General features: G+C 37.1%; 1 protein-coding gene across 1 annotated transcript in view; it reads right to left on the bottom strand.

Annotated features, from left to right (window-relative positions):
* The window catches only part of Morc1 (MORC family CW-type zinc finger 1), a 193912-nt gene that overhangs the window by 142958 nt on the left and 33564 nt on the right, over nt 1-17390 (bottom strand). Inside the window, exon 9 of the mRNA XM_010630190.2 lies at nt 1251-1376. Coding sequence (XP_010628492.1) covers nt 1251-1376 — 126 coding nt within the window. The remainder of the gene's footprint in view (nt 1-1250; nt 1377-17390) is intronic.

Raw genomic sequence — 17390 nt, forward strand, 5'->3', positions numbered from 1 at the left:
CCAGGAGGCCCTGGGTATCCAAGAATGATGAGGACCAGTGAAAACATTATTTTAACATTTACTACGTAATGGACTGACTAATTTACAGAGGAAGTCTCAGGCTATGTATACTTTATTTTCAAAAGATTATCTTTAGTATAATCAGAAAGCAAAATTAAAACTTTTGATACACTGATAAATAGTGAGTACAGTACAAAGATCTACATTTCTAAATATTAATGTCAATATGAATTATTACAAGGCCCTAAGCCAGCAACTACTCATTATGGAGAAAAACATGAAAAAAATTTAGGTCTAGTACACAGGGTTAATGTAATACAAGCAAGGAGCATCAAATTGGGGTTGGTAAGAACTGCAGCTAGAATATTTGAGTTATCCAGATCCCTAAACTAGTGATGATAAAATCCAATCCACGGGATCACTGCAGGGATCAAAGAATGATGCAAGTAAAAGGTACCTATATAGACCTAAGAATTAAACTTTTTTTCTAGTAGAGAGTAAGGTCCTTAAAATTACAGTTAATCTTAGCTTTTTTATGCCTTTTATCTAGTAAAATCTCAGACTCACTGCTTGCATGAATAGCTGGACGAAACAGATTTTATAATATGGAAATGTAAGCTTAAGATAGTTTAAACTAAAATATAAAAGCATATAAAATATCAATGGGCCACATATACTTATATATTTGTCCATTCTATGTGTATAATGTACATAAGAAAATACAAGTATGTACAGCCATGCACTGCTTAGTGATAAGAACATGTTTTGAGAAATGTGTCATTAAGTATAGCACGCACTTAGAATTATGTCATCACTAGGAGTTATAATTTTATGGGGCTCGTATCATATATGCAATCTATCATTGACTAAAACATCATTATATGGTATAGTATATGTGATATGACAGTTCAATATATTATGTCTGCAGAAAATATAAGTGAAATGTGATCTTTTAATGCAATCAGTCACAATCAAAACACTTAAGATTTGCTGAAGTGAAAAGCAAATTTTTACTCTTGAGTGTTTACATAACTTAGATGTTCACTGCAGTGTGTTGCTATTCCTGTCAAATATATTGTCATACATGAATACTCATTATCAAACCTTCCTGAATGCAGTTTGAATTTTATTTGCAATGCAAACATACTGTATCAAAATCAGTGTCCTCACTTTGACAATTTATATCTACTTGCAAATTATATCAATTTTGTAAATGAAAACTCTAGGAAAATTGAAAGAAGAAGAGTTACCTAGGTCTGTAGAGGCAGTAGCATAGGTGTTTTGTTTGAACTTTTTTGGCTTGAATGAATATTCTCATACAAGGGTCAAAATACAGCACAGATGCGTAGGCTCTGAAAGACCACGTCTCTGGAAATCTGCAAGAGAAAATACCGAAGGCCACAATGCAGAGGATTCAACACTGATTTCTCTTTAGAATAAAAAATCAGTCAGCTTCAGGAAGCTTCAGAAAATTTTCTTCTAAAATGAATGAGGTCACAAACACAAGGAAATCTTGCAACACTCATTTCATTAAACAGCCTCTAAATACAAGGTCCTACACAAATTACCTACACTTTAGTTAGAACTAAACTTTTTCCTCATACCATGTGATGCTAAGTAGGCTTATACAATCAATAGAAAATGTACTTTCCTTAAAGCAACTGGCTAAGAAGCACAAAATCAAGTCAAGTAAACAAAACAACTCACCCCTCCCATTCAAACATCACTAAAAGAATCTAGGCCAGTGGTGGAAAACCTACGGCACATAGGCCACAGCAGACTGTTTTTGTCACTGAAAGCTCTAAAATGTTCACCATCACTGATCTTGGCTCACATGAATAATAGGCATTTCCATTAAGTCATTATAAACAAAGATATATAGTTAAAAGGGTACAGTTGCTTTTAGGATTATGAATAAGTGATATAAAGTATTCTGCTGTAAGCACAATAAGAACCAAAATAAATGTTATGGCTATCTGACAACAGGATAAGTAAAAAGAGAGGAAAATACAGGATGAGATGACACTAAAGCAAAAGTAGAAATGTGTAAATAACCTATTAAGAAACCTACCCTTAACTGAAAGTGTAAATAAGGATCAAAAGGCATAATAGATATTGTGAAATAGGAAGAAAAAGCCCAAAGGGGAAAGGGAAGTGGGAGGGGTTAGGGAAAGGAAAAGAAGGGAATGGAGTTAATATGAACAAAAGAAAAAATGGAAACAAAGTCTATGTAAATGGGGGGAGGGGTTTAAGGGAGGGCAGGGGAATGGGGAAAAAATAAGAACCAAGATAGATCATGTAAAGGTACAAATTTCCAGTGATGAATGTCATAATATTGTATACCTAAAATGTACCAATAAAATTAATTTAAAAAGAAAACTACCCTTGTGAAACTTCGTAGTGTTGGGAAATTGCTTGACACTGGATACTAACAACTCCAGAGGCTTTCTATATTAAAGTCCATTTGTGAACGACAATCTCCAATTAAGCAAGAAATAAAGATCAAAAATAAGCCCAGCCATGCTTAAGAAGCAATATTCTCCACTTCTAGATGATAGCAAATTTTGCTATACGGGTTTTCAAGGTTCAACAGAAAACAGAGCACAGTAAATCCATCATCATTTCACAGATCTTTCTGAGTGCAGAGACAAAGGGAAGGGAAAGGAACTGCAAGGCCTAAGGAGGGCTGCTCCACGGGATGACACCATTGCCAAGGGCCAAGAAAGAAAGGACAGAACTCCAAAGAATTTTCAAAAATGAAGATGAAGCCACAAGAAATCTGAAGGTTTCCTGGTCAGATATAAGCTCCTTCAAGCACTCTGTGATGCTCAATAAAAGGTCAGGAATGTCTTTTAGTTATTTAAAAAGAAATTCTTGTGCAGCAAGCCTGGGGTAGAATTTCCCGACATAAATGCTATGAAAGTGTCTAGTCTGTGGCTATTATTCCATAAATACTAATGAGTTTTTAATGTAACAGAAGAGGCTGAATGCATTAAGGTGTTGCACAGCAATAATGGTGGCTGCTTTTAGCATACTAGAAGCTGCAAAATTAAGGGTCTCTTCAAGTACAAAGGAAAAGAAAAAAGTTTTCTTGGGATGCTATAAATACTCCAAGAACTTCTGCTGTTGTTACAATCTTTTCTGGATCTTCTGAACTGAAATTGCCTTAGATCTAGTAGCTCTTCCTTTTCACGCTCCTCAAACCTGACACATCTCTATCATTTAAAGACAAAAGTTAAAAGACATTCAGCACCAAGTTCAACAATTTGAGAAACACAGTTAAAAAGCGATTTGAATGGCTGGGCGTGGTGGCACATGCCTGTAATCCTAGCACTCAGGAGGCTGAGGCAGGAGGATAGCTATGAGTTCGAGACCAGCCTGGGCTACATAGTGAGTTCCAGGTCAGTCTCAACTACATAGTGAGACCCTGTCTCAAAAACCAAAAAAAAAAAAAGTGATTTGCATATACAGTTTTGAGGTATACATATGTTTGCAGACATACATATTTATATTTATAACATGAACAATAATATTTCTTTTTGACAATTCAATTTTTGGCTCATTCAATAAAGATTTATGGGTAAATACTCATAGCATGCATGCTGGGAACACTCAAGAACTCTATGTTACAAGACTCACTGGAAGGACTCATTGGTCTCAGCACATAGTTGTACATGGCTAAGATTTATGCCAGATGCAGTAAAGAAATACAGAGGTTCATAGGAGAAAAGGTAGGTGGAGTTCGCTTCTGGAGGAATCCATCCACTGGCTTTCTTATGTTCTCTTCTTCTCATGAAAGGGCACACAGACAACACTCTTCCCCAGCAATGAAATGATGCAATATTTCCCAGGTATCTGCCTAGGAAAGCTTCTTAAGTGACCCAGTATTGAAGGCAGCTTTTGAATGGAGCATTATCAAAGCTCATAGTCACAGAAGCAAAATGGGTTGTCAGAATAAGACATCCTGTCCACATAATCTAGACATACAACTCACCCTTAGCAGTTAGAAAAAGTTTTTACAGCAGTGTTGGGAACTGTTTATTACTCAAGTTGTCGAAAGCCAGCCATGAGCCAACTTTACAAGAATCCTATGAACAGGTATCTGCTCTGTTCTGTCTTTTCTACTTACATGCCTATTTTTGCAAGCTCCTGTTTTTGTGTGACAAACAAAATGGTAATATTTCTAATCTGTGGGGTCTGTGATAGAGAGAAAACAAAGAAGGCTAATTATGAACACTGTAAATCTCAAACTTCTTATGATGACGCATAAGGTCCTTCATGATTTGGTTCCTAAACCCTCCAGCCTCTGTTTATTTGTGACAAACAAAATGGTAATATTTCTAATCTGTGGGGTCTGTGATAGAGAGAAAACAAAGAAGGCTAATTATGAACACTGTAAATCTCAAACTTCTTATGATGACGCATAAGGTCCTTCATGATTTGGTTCATCTAAACCCTCCAGCCTCACCTCTTCCCAGATTCAGTCAGCCATTTTACGACCATTCTCAGTTCCCACCGCAGCACCAGGCTTTCTCATCCTTAAGCTGCAGCATATCCAATGCTTTGGTTACTCTTCATTAGCAACTTTTCATCCCTTGGGATGCAACCTTGAGGCCTCACTTCCTCTTAAGGCTCCTCTTGAGTGGAAGACCTCTCCTCTGTGCCTCTTTTCACAGCCCTGGCCATTCATCCATCATCAGTGTTTGCCCGTTTCCCTATCAGGCTATAAACTAAGGAGGCTGGCATCCTCTCAGATCAATGCTTGTTGAGTGAATGAGATTCATTCAGGACTATTTTGGCTTAATTTAGAATGAACACCAAAGGATTTCTTATAGAAGAAAATGGTTTTTAACAAAAGATCAGCTTTGCTGACAATGCTATCAGTCTTTATAGATAAAGTCATTCTGTTGAAAACTGACAATTGTGCTCAAGATGGAAGAAAAAAAATTATTCTCCACTCATAAGGAACTGCTTCATATACAGTGTTTCTCTTTCATTTTTGTAGAAATTGAAAAAAGAGAAAGGAAAAACTTATCAACACACACAGACACAGAATCACATAACAGACATGAAAATGATAGTATTTTAAGGCAGAAACTGGATTCTCAGCCTGTGGAATACGGGAGCATGAGACAGAATATGACAAGAATAGACAAAACAGGCAAAACAGAATTAATGTTACTGCCTCCTGCCTAGCCTTGGATGTTCAAAGTCAAGTCTCCAATTTAGCCTCTAGCTGTGGCTTTGACCTCTTTCGCTCTCAACCTATACACAATATCCTCCTGATTTTTTAAATATTGCTTTATGCATGGGATATCATGGGTTGATTGGCACAATGTGATCACAAAACAGCATTATGGGTGCAACGTGGGCCAGAAGGTGAGACTCTGTGGCCAGTCACATCTCCTCTATCTACTGATTCAGATGTTCAGGGGCTGGAGTGTGAGAATGTGAGATTTCTAAAGCTACCCCAGCATTTTTTTTAACTCTGCCAGGTTTGGAAATTACTGCCCCATAGACTGAGTGAACAGGTGGTATATAACACAAGTTAACTAAAAGACAAAAACAGACTTACAGGTATGTAGAACTAGGTCATCAGCCAACAAATATACCCCTTGAATTTATCCACACTGGGCACACAGACAACAGATCCAATCTAGCCCAACAACCGACCTGCCCTTGTGCTATGATGTGAGTGTTACCATAAAAACTCAGGTAGAAATTCAATCCCTGTTGTGGAACCATGTGACAGGTAACTGATTGTCTCAACCTGAGTAAGAACTGCCCAACTAAATTGGATCAGCACAGTTCTCTGTGTGGCTGAGGAGATTTACTGAAGATTTGCTGGGATTTACTGGGTGTGAGTGACAAGAATTAATGGGCTTGTCGCCTAAGTAGTATAAAAGGAAAACAAAAGGAAGTCTCACTTCTGTTTCTTAGCAGGAGCTCCAGTCTTCACCTTCACCTTGGACATCATCACTTGGCTTCCAGCTCAGACTCTGTAGGCTTGCACTGCAGACCTTTCAGACTCCTGATAGAGATTTGCATCTGACACTATAACAAGCTCCAGGACTTCAACTGAATCCTTCAGATCTCCAGCACACAAACAGACCTTGTGCACTCTTCCACACCTGATTCTGTGGGTGGCCACTGTAAGCCCAATCTTGTAATTCTTATATATTTGTATATCTTGCCTTAAATCTGTTTCCCTGGTAAGCACTGACTGATACAGATTTGGGAATCTAGAGTGGGGCCATTTCTGTGACATTACCTGACCATATAATTCTGGTTATCTTTACAACTGGCTCGTGGAAAGAGCTTGTAAAGGTTTGGAGATGCCAGCTGAAGAAGTAGGCCTGGAATGCTTAGCTGTACTTGATGGGAGATTCTGGTCAGAGATCAGAAAACCAGAATACTGATAGAACTGCAGCCAGTAAAGACCAGGCTCAGGAGATTCCAGTTAGAAACAAGGACTAAATTGGCTGCTGGACGCCAGACCATGTGCATTATTCTTTGGCATAAAATCTGTCTGCATTTTGCTCATTTCCAGAGACTTTGCCTGAAACAGAGATTAAGGGCAGTGGGCTAATTAATCTTGTGGAAGAAATTTCAAGTCAGTCTAAGGTTGAGGCCGTCGCATGGCTACTGTTTGAAGTGTTCAGTCATCTGTATCTTGAAAATCAAGAGCAAATAGCCCAGAAGAATGTTTTAAAGAGTTTGGAGTTTGGTCAGAAAGAAAGCTTCAGTAAAGTTGCAGCATGCAAAGATAGAACAGTGGAGAACTTGTTTTTGCTGAAAAGATTAACAATAAAAAGCCAAGAATTTTAGAAGAGAACAACAGAAAAGATGGCCTGAGTGCATCACAAGAACCAGCAGGACTCCATCCTTTGCAACCTAAACAACTGCAAAGGTGAAAGACTGCTTTGAGAGATCACCCCAGTGCACCATGTTCCATAATGGCCATGGTCTAGCGAATTTGTTCCTAGGGATTGGGTTCATAGCACTCAGGCACTTCTTGATCCCTACAGTCAAGAGAGAAGGAAGCCTTGCTGCTGCTTCAGCTGGTGGCAGACCCTGGCATCATCCACATTGCATTTGTTCTAGGTAAATGCAGAATGCAAGAGATGTGGGGTCAGGGAGGCTCCTACCCAGAAGAAGGCCTGGGAAGCCAGGCAGTGTGCCCCTGAGAGAGCAGTGCGTCAAGCTGTCAGTGTGAACTGGAAAGTGCAGTGGAGACCCCAGGAGGGAGGAGAAGCCATGATTGTCTAAAGAAAGCTGGAAGGAGTAACTAATGCTGGCCCAAGAGAGCTGCAACTGCATGCAGTGCCATAGGGGTGAAGCCACACAGGCCCTTTGGAGTTCACATCTTGCCACAGATTGCCTTGGATGCTGGGCATGGAACTAGAGGACTTAATGTCTGCCCTGCTGAATTCTGGACTCGCATTCCTTTCTACCCCCCTACTTGTATCTTTTGGAGTAAGAATGTTTATCTTGTATATATATCATTGTATGTTGGAGTGTTTGACTTTCTTTTCATTTGTACAAGGGCTCACAGCTGAGTTTGCCTTAAATCTCAGAGACTTTGGACTTGGACTTTTCAGCAGTGCTGAAAATGTTAGGACTTGAACAACTCTTAGAGATGGACCAAATGGCTTTTGCATAATGGAATGCACATGAGTCTTTTGGGGGCCAGGGCAGAACGTTACGGTTTGTGTTTAGATGCCCCACCCAAGCGTCCTGAAGGCATAGGTAGGAAGTTTCAAAGGTGGCTGCATTAGGGTGTGTGATTCTGGGATTAAGGGTACGGTGCTGGGGTTGAGTATTACCGACCAGAAGGAGTCTAGGCTCAATGGAATATAAAGGGCCAGAAAGAAGCTGCTTTGCTATTTCATTGCTTTGCTGCCTTTTGCCTGCCCTGCTTTGCCATCAACTGTTTCTCCTCTACAAGGCCCCCCTGCCACGCCATCCTGCCTTGGAGCCAGTCGACTACACACTGAAGCTTCTACAAACTGTGAGTCAACTTATAAAGTCCATGGCTCAGACATGACTCTAAATTCCAGACACCAGACTAGCTAGGTTCCTTTCACAGTATCCCCGAAGTGTCGTATCTTATTCATGAAAATACCATATATTATAAGCAGAACTAATCTCTAAATTTATTACTAAATTTTCTGAAAAACCTATGAAGACTCCTTAATGTTGAAATTAACAAGGTCTGTATTATCTTGAATATAAAGAAATGCATAAAGACTTTTAACTAGTTTAAATTCTGAACTTTGAAGAGATTAACAAAATTTAATTTCAGAATAAATTATACCTAAGAGAAATGTCAACTTAAAGAGGTAATTTAAAAGAAAAGTTATAAGCTCCACAAAGTAATAAAAATGCTTCTTTTGTGACAATCACAGTATGGTAAGCAGCTTATTATAATAATCCAAAGCTGTAACTTTGATGTGTTCCTAGCCAGCTCAGTTATGACATAAACTAGAGACATTTTGAAATGCTGCCCAATGATCGTCAATTTAAAACATGCTGGCAGTATGGTATCTAATTTCAAAACATTACTTAGGACAAAATTTCAACTGCATTACTCTATTATAACATCACTTTCAGAGCCATTATTTTGATGGATTTCTCAGCTGCTGGAGATCCTATGCCCACAGTGAATTCTGGTTATGGACAGGCCCTTGATTCAGCCAATTCTACACAGGCCTTTTTTTTAAAACTAGGTTTTAGGCTTTTTCTAGTTTCTGACAAAGTTCAGTATGTGCAACACTTATGTTTAGAAGATAATTAAGTCACTGAAAGTAATACAGGCAAAGGAGATCACATGTGCAACGGGCCAGCTGAAAATGGACACAGGATCCTGACACCCAAATGAAAATTAGGCAAAACAACACAGGAATTATCAGGATTCACGGTTTGGAAATGACAAAGTTTCAAAGGCAACAGAAGTATTTTGCAAATATCTGAAAACTCTCTCTTTATTAGTCACTTTCCTATCAACCTGTGTCAGCTAGCAAGGAGAGAGAGAGAGAAGAGATAGAAGATGGGCGAAAAGATAGGGACAATAATTCACCTTTCTAGCCAGGTCCCACCTCCTAATAGTACATCCAACTTATGTACTCATCAACAGAATAATCCACTAATATCACATCACCGTATCACCAGAAAATTTCTAAGGTTCTGTCATTTTATCCAGACTATTTGAATTAATTCATTTGTTGCTTACTATGTAACAGACATTGTCTTTGTTTCCTATTACAGAAACTAAAAGCATTATTATGCTAGAAAGAAGCACTCTTTATACGCAATAGTATAGAAGTACTGTATAGAAAAGTAGACAGGGGAGCAGCAAACGTAAACTGCATGAGATTTTCTACATGCCAGGTATTGTGCCTATTCTATTTTACTCACTCCTATGAATCAGAAGATACTACAGGCTCATTAGATAGATGATAACACAGAAGTTCAGAAATTATAAGTAATGTGTCAGCAGAACAGCAGCTCTCTCAACAGAGCTCAAGCCACTTACAGGGATACACGTCTAGAACTACAGTCCGTTCAACTCGCTTCCTCAAGCCTGGATTCAATGATTTGATGCACTTGTTCTTCAACTCTATATACATCATACTCTACACAGTAGAAATTATATAGCACTAAACAGCCCTCATCCATCCAATTAATCCTACTGGTAGACTATGCCCCATGAAAATGGAATATTTTTTGAAAAATAAAACATAAAGCCACATCAGCAGAGTGAGAATACATCCTGGTGACATACATGAGCTTATGAATGAGGCCGTGAGCCTAGAAAGGTGTGCATGTGTGTGTGTAGAGGGGGTGGCAAGGGTGGAAATCTAGTCGCAGTCATAGTGCCTGCTGCAGAACACTGTCAGTGTGCTGGCTTTCCCTCAGAGTGAAATGGAATGTCATTGGAGACCTCTGCACAGAAAGTTTTTACAAAATTACTCTGGCTTCTACAGAGGGTCGAGGGTAGGGTTATTTTTACAGGGTCAAGAGTAGAAGCACAGAAACTGCTGGACCAGTTGGGCAGTCTATTATAATAATCCAGGTGAGAGACAACGGTAGCTTTGGACCATTATTGTAGCAGTAGAGACAAGAACAAGTGGATCTGGCACTGTTTTGAAGGCAGAACCAATATAAGAGTCCTCCAATCACTGAGTCTGAAGAATTTTTTAAAAATACAATCTCTATGGTCAGATTCATAGTGGGAATCACTGAAGTTATGAAAAAAAGCTTAAAAGCTATCCAGGCAGCAAATATGTAATTTACAAATTTATAAAAATTCAATAATCACATTTGCATCAGAATTCTCAGCACCAACATGGATTCCAAAAGTCAAAGCAACAATAAGTTCTAAGGGAAACTATTTTTGAACCAATATTTCTAAATCTATTTAAACAAGTTTTGATGTCAAGGAAAAAATCAGAGAGATATTGCAAAACTTCCAAAAGTTTGCTTCCTTGGCCAAGTGTGGTGGAGCATGCTTGTCGTCTGAGCACTTAGTTGGCTGAGGCAGGAGGACTGTGGTGAATTCAAGCCCAGCCTGAGCCACACAATGAGCACAAGGCCAACCTGAACTACATAGCAAGACTCTGTCTCAAAAACAAACAAACAGAATGAGAAACCAGAGGCATTCATAGAAAGATGGATGCATAATGAGGCCATACTCTTAAGTGAAATAAATAGGACAAATGTGCAAATATCTAATAGTTTCTCTGGTGTGCAAAACTAGAAGTGTAAATAAGATCCAAATTGCATAAATGATAATGTGAAATAGGAACAAAAGGGCTAAAGGTGTAGGGGAAGTGGGAAGGGTAGGGGAAAGGAAAGAAGGGAAAAGAAAAAATATGAGAAAAGGAAAAAAATGGAAACAAAGTCTTTGCAAATAGGGAAGGGTGGAGGGGGTGAAGAGAGGACAGGAGAATGGGGAAAAAATTGAAAACCAAGATCTGTTGTGAGAAGGTAAAAGATCCCAATGATTAATGTAACTGTACTGTATACCTAAAAAGTACCAATAAACTCAATTAAAAACAAACAAAAAAATAAACAATTGCAAAAGTTTGCTTCTCACAGAGATCACTTGGGGATATGACCCAGCAATACTAATTCAGTAAAAAAGAGAACAGGATGGAAGATATGTCATAAAAATATATATATATATGTATGTATATATAGATGTATATATATAGATAGATAGATCTTATAATTTAGTCTAAATAATGCATGATGTGATAAATACTGTCAAACTGTGTATCTAAAAATCTTAGATAAAGTAATCCAAAAAGGAGGGACTGGAAAGTGAAAAAAGTGAGAGCATACTAAGGCTTTTAGTGCCTTATTTTTGAGATGAGATAAATAAAACTTAGCTCTACAGGTAGACAGTAAAATTGCAAATCTAGACTTCTTTCATAAAAATGAAAAAAAAAACAGAAAGAATACAGTGGAATCAACTGCAGACACACTCAGCCATCTCATCTTTGACAAAGGAGTCAACCATCCTCACTGGAGGAAAGATAGCCTCTTTAATAAATGGTGCTGGAAAAATTGGGTCTCAACCCATCACGGATTAAAACTAGGCCCATATCTTTCATTACTAAATTAAAATCGAAGTGGATGAAGGATCTAAATATTAAAACAGAAACACTAAACTTACTGGAAGATAGGTTAGGTAGAATTCTTGAAGACACTGGCATAGGAAAAGACTTTATGAGCAAAACCCCAGTAACATGGGAACTAGCACAGAGTATCAACAACTGGGATCTCATCTTATTAAAAAGCTTCTGCATTGAGCTATAGTTAATGATATTACTCTAGAATGTTCTCTCTCCAGATAATGATTAAGATGCTAAAAAAAAAAAAATTGTGCCAGGTACCATAACAGCAACAGAACTTTGCTGTTTTCTGGATAGTATTCTTTTCTTTTTTTGTTGTTGTTGTTTTTTAATAGAATGTGTTGAGTGTCTATAATTTTGTTCAGATGACTGCAGAACCTGGAAAAGCTGTTGCTCCTATTGATGCATAACATACTGCTATTATTAGTCTTTTTATATAAATATAAATATATATATATATACACATATATATATAAATTGAATTTTGGGAAACTTTAATGGTGCTGTCAACTTTGGAAAAAGTTATCCCAATTTACTGTGTTGAGTTGTTATTGAACAGAAATTGACAGCCATATTGGTCTAGAAATGTTAATTTTTTATTTTATTTTTTATTTTTTTTCCATTTGTACAGGGGTAATGCACTGTACTAAATATGTAAGGTCATATCTACATGGGTATGATTACAGAAACTAATAAAGTATTCTCTAAATAACAAAAAAAAGAATAAGATAAGACTACAAGAGCAAGAAGCAATTTAAATATGTTAAGGGACCATTTTCATCTTCAGAATTAAGGATTATTTTAATCTTACATCATTGCCTTTTCTCTTTTACTTTCCTTTTTAGTTTTATTTTAGGATTCCCTATTTTTAATGTTCATACAGAGATTTCTTTAACTGAAATACCAAATAGTTTCTCTGGTGCGAAAAACTATAATAGTACATAGGATCCTAATGAGATAATTAATAATGTGAAATAGGAAGAAAAGGGTTAAGGTGTAGGGAAAGTGGGAAGTGTGGGGGAAAGGTAATAAGGGAGAGGAAAAAATATGAGAAACAAAAAAATGGAAATAAAGTGTTTGTAAATGCGGAGGGGAGGAGGGGTGAAGGGAGGGCAGGGACAAGGGGAAAAAATGAGAATGAAGACCTATTATGTAAAGGTACAGGATCCCAATAATGAATGTAACTGTATTGTTTACCTAGATTATACCAATAAACTCAATAAAAAGAAAAAAAAAGCTTCTGCATTGCAAGAGAAACAACCAGCAGAGCTAAGAGGAAAAAAAATTTACTAGCTGTTCCTCAAAGAAAAGCTATCCAGAATATATAAAGTACTTTAAAAAATCAGACCCCCAAATTTAAAGACCCAATCCAAAAATGAGCATCTGAAATACAGAGACATTTCTCAAAGAAGTAAAAGCAGCAAATAAACATAGGAAAAAGGGTTCAACATCACTGTTCATTTGAGAGATGCAGATGAAAACAACACTGAGATTCCATCTCATTCCAGAAAGAATGGCTGCTAAAAAGAAATCAACCAATAACAAATACTGGTGGAATTGCAGAAAAAAAAGAATCCATCTCCACTGTTGGTGGGGGTGCAGACTGTCACAACTACTGTGGTGATCAATATGGAGGTACCTCAAAAAACTAGGATCAGAGGTACCATTAGACCCAGCTATTCCCATGCTGGGTATTGTCGCAAAAGAATTAAAAGAATCATATCACAGAGACATATGCACACCCATTTATAGCAGCACAGTTTGTAATAGCTAAAGTTTGGAAACAACCCAAATGCACATCAGCTGGAGACTGGATAAAGAAGATGTGGTTTTTCTATAAAATGGAATACTACTCAGCCAAAAAGAATGATAAACTACAAACATTTAAAGCTAAATGGCTAATAAGATTACTGACATTGTGAAGTGGGAAGAAAGGGGCTAAAGGTGTAGGGAAGGTGAGATGGGTAGGGGAAGGGAAATTAGGGAAAAGAAAAAATGTGAGATAAAGAAAAGATGGAAATAAAGTGCTTGTAAATGGGGAGGGGAGGAGGGGGTAAAGGGAGGGCAGGGACAAGGGGAAAAAATGAGAACCAAGACCTGTCATGTAGAGGTACAAGATCCCAATGATGAATGGAACTGTACTGTATACCTAAAATGTACCAATAAACTCAATTAAAGCTAAAAAAAAAAAAAGCTAAATGGATGAACATTGAGGCTATACTGAAGTGAAATAAAATAGGACACACAAGTAAATACCAGTTTCTCTGGTGTGAAAAACTAAAAGTGTAAATAAGGTTCAAATGTATATTTGAGAGTGTGAAGTAGAAAGAAAATGGCAAAAGAGGAAGTGGGAAGGGGAGGGGAAAGGAAATAAAGGAAAAGAAAAATGTGAAAAAAGGAAAAAATGGAAACAAAGTCTTTGTAAATAGGGAAGGGTGGAGTGGGTGAAGGGAGGGCAGGGAAATGGGGGAAAAAGAAGAACCAAGTTATATCATGTAAAGGTACAAGATCCCACTGATAAATGTAACTGTACTGTTTGCTTTAAATGTACCAATAAACTTAATGGGGAAAAAAACCTAACAAACATAAGAAAACAAAAATGTGATCATAAATGTTGAAGAAAGTTTTAGCACGCAGTTCTGGAAAACAGCAATCAAGAACAAAAAGAAGGCACGGAAGACTTGAATAATTAACTTATTTCAAAATAAAAAGCAGCCGGGGGGCATGGTACCTCATGGCTGTAATCCCAGCACTCAGGAGGCAGAGGCAGGAGGAATGCCATGAGTTCAAGGCCAGCCTGAGCTACACAGTAAGGTCAGGGCCAGCCTGAACTATAGAGACCCTGTCTCAAAAAATAAAAAAAAAATAATAATAATAAAATAAAAAGCCAAGTGCCAGGCGTGGTGACACAGGCCTATAATCCCAGCACTCAGGAGGCTGAGGCAGGAGGATCGCTGTGAGTTTGAGACCAGCCTGAGCTACATAGTGAGTTCCAGGTCAGTCTCAACTACATAGTGAGACTCTGTCTCAAAAAACCAAACCAAACCAAAACAAACAAACAAACAAAAAACCAAGAAAAAAGAATAAGGTAAATCTAATATAAACTGACACATACTGAAAAAAATCTAGAAAGATTTATTTTAAAACCCAAGTTGCAAAATAATTTCTACAGTAGGAGAAGAGAGTTTGAGGGAGCTGAGAGAAAGGAAAAAATTTAACATTGTTTCCATATCTATGCAAGTTTGAATAGTTTTCAATAAGTCATATTTGTTTGTTGACTGAATCTCCTTCCTTCATTCCCATTCCACTTTCTGACCCAAGTTGAATGCTCTGGAGCAGGTCTTGTACCCACCGGGTAAACAAGGAGAAATAAGGGTACAAGAGAGTAAATAAAACTGGTGTTCTGGTCCAGGACCCAATGGCACGTCTTATGTGATACTTCAAATACAAACCAGCAAGTTACAATTCCACACTTGTATTCACATAAAGAATTCTGTGTCCTTTGAAGGAAACTGAAAACAGGGATAAAATTTAAAACATCTGGGTTTTAGAGCTGTGATTCCGTATCTGGTACCTACGTCAGAATATCTGTATAAAGAATGTTGAAGCAGAATTACGAAGTGGTGAGGGACACGGGCTCGTTTTAAAGCCTCTACCAGCCGTAAAGTTTAATTTACTCAGTCCTACTGCACCCAATCAATATGAGGCCCTTGGAAACAACTGTAAATTTTAATCATCTGTGTGACTGTGATTGAAGATTCCTAATAGCTACCAGGACAAGGAGGACCAAAGAAATTATCTAAAGGATTCTGTTTCACAGTTTAATGGATTACCTCAATGCGAGAGAAGTAAGATCCCATGAAGTTTGGGGGGTGGATCTCCTACAAAGGCTTGAGATGTGGGACTTGGGAAGTAGCTCCAAAACTTACCGTAGCATACATTAATGAACAAGCATAGTCCATTTCTACAGAAACATCTTACTTCCTATTACCAGTCAGCTTTTATTTTCTTCAGTATTCTATACTCTCAGCACCTCCCCTACTACGAACTCTTGATTTTCTTTTGACTGTTTAAAAATAAAGTCTTCATGTTTTCTTATCTGTCAGGGAACTTTGCCTAGGTTTAACATGTCATATAATTTTAAATGATTCACCTCCTACAAACACAACCCACTTTCTGCATTTAACCTGGAACTAAGTAAAATTCCCTGGTTCTATTATATATTAGATTCATGATTTCAAATCCAGTTCACACATACAACTCAAATTTCTGCATCACCTGCGTTCTGGAATTCGGATGAGAATTACTGTATCTACAAAGCTTTTAAAAACTTTAAGTGAAAACAGATCCTTTTTAGATTGATACCGCCAAATCACTTAATACCACTGTGATCCTTAAATGTCTTTCCTAATGAAATTTTCATGAGGTTATTGTCATTGTGAAAGAAGGCCCTGCCTCAGTCTGATTACTGCTGTTAGAGCCCCAGACCAAAGCAGAATAATAAAGGACTTTGAGTCCTATGTTTAAAACCAGTATCAAATAGTCACAAAAACTATATGAAAGTTTAAACTCTTGACTCAGTAGTTTCCTACATGGGAATCTGTCTTAAAATAATTCAAAGAATAAAAAATTATCAGATTAAATGTCATTCAGCATTATATATAAATAATGTAAAACACTGGGACCAATGACACTATCCAAAAATACAGAAATAGTTATGTAAATTATGGGAAATCAATTTGATGGACTATTATATAAAGCCACTGCAAGAGTAAAGAAATTGTTGTGAAACACAATTTATCGAGATTACACAATAATTTACAATACAGTTCAGCAGAAAATCACAAATGAAAAACAAAAATGAGAAATGGCACTTGAACACACTGCAACAATTAAAATTAATAAATTATATAGCTCATTTGTTTTCTTTACATTTTTAAAAATACTGTTTTATCAAAGATTTTACAATAAATAAAAATGGGAAAAGTAAATATAAAAAGTTATTTTCTTTTTTTGAGAAAGACCTGGAACTCACTATGTAGCCCAGGCTGGTCTCCAACTTACAGCAATCCTCCTGCCTCAGCCTCCCAAGTGCTGGGATTACAGATGTGTGCCACCACACCTGGAAAAAAGTTATTTTCTAAAGCCAATAAAAGCTAAATTTGAGTTTTTATAATTTCACTTAGAAAATTATTTTCAGAATCAGAAGCACTAAGCTAAATTTCCATAGTTTCCAGATTACATGAGTTTCAAGATTTCAGTTTTACTTTGGACCTCTTTAATCCCTTTCTCGGTCTCTATAAATGGATATAATAACCAGAAGAAAGGAAATGGCAGAAGATTCATTACTACAGACCATGATTACCTAAACTGCACTTTTGATTTAAACATCAGAAATCACAAATGGAGGAAGACTTAGAAAAAGGTTCCTGGAGAGGAAAATGAGTTTTCTTCTTTTTGTTTATTGTATCGTGCATGTTATAAGAATTGAAAAGTTCTTCCAGAAATGTAAAAATTTTATTAAAAAAAAAAAGAAAAAGGTTTCTTGTGGATTAGAATCAACAGTTCTTTTAGCCCTAAGAATTATGTCTCTTCTAACCCTTTAGTGAGGAGAAATTGAGTGTTGATGTCAGAAACCAATGATCATTCCATTCTCTGTAATGCTGCACAGCAACTGTGTAACATTATCCAATCAAATATATACATATATAGTATATATTCATATGTATATTATGTGTGTGTATATATATA

The sequence above is a fragment of the Fukomys damarensis genome, unplaced genomic scaffold (assembly GCF_012274545.1).
Source record: "Fukomys damarensis isolate Sample0158 unplaced genomic scaffold, DMR_v1.0_HiC HiC_scaffold_24, whole genome shotgun sequence".
In the NCBI taxonomy this organism is placed as follows: domain Eukaryota; kingdom Metazoa; phylum Chordata; class Mammalia; order Rodentia; family Bathyergidae; genus Fukomys; species Fukomys damarensis.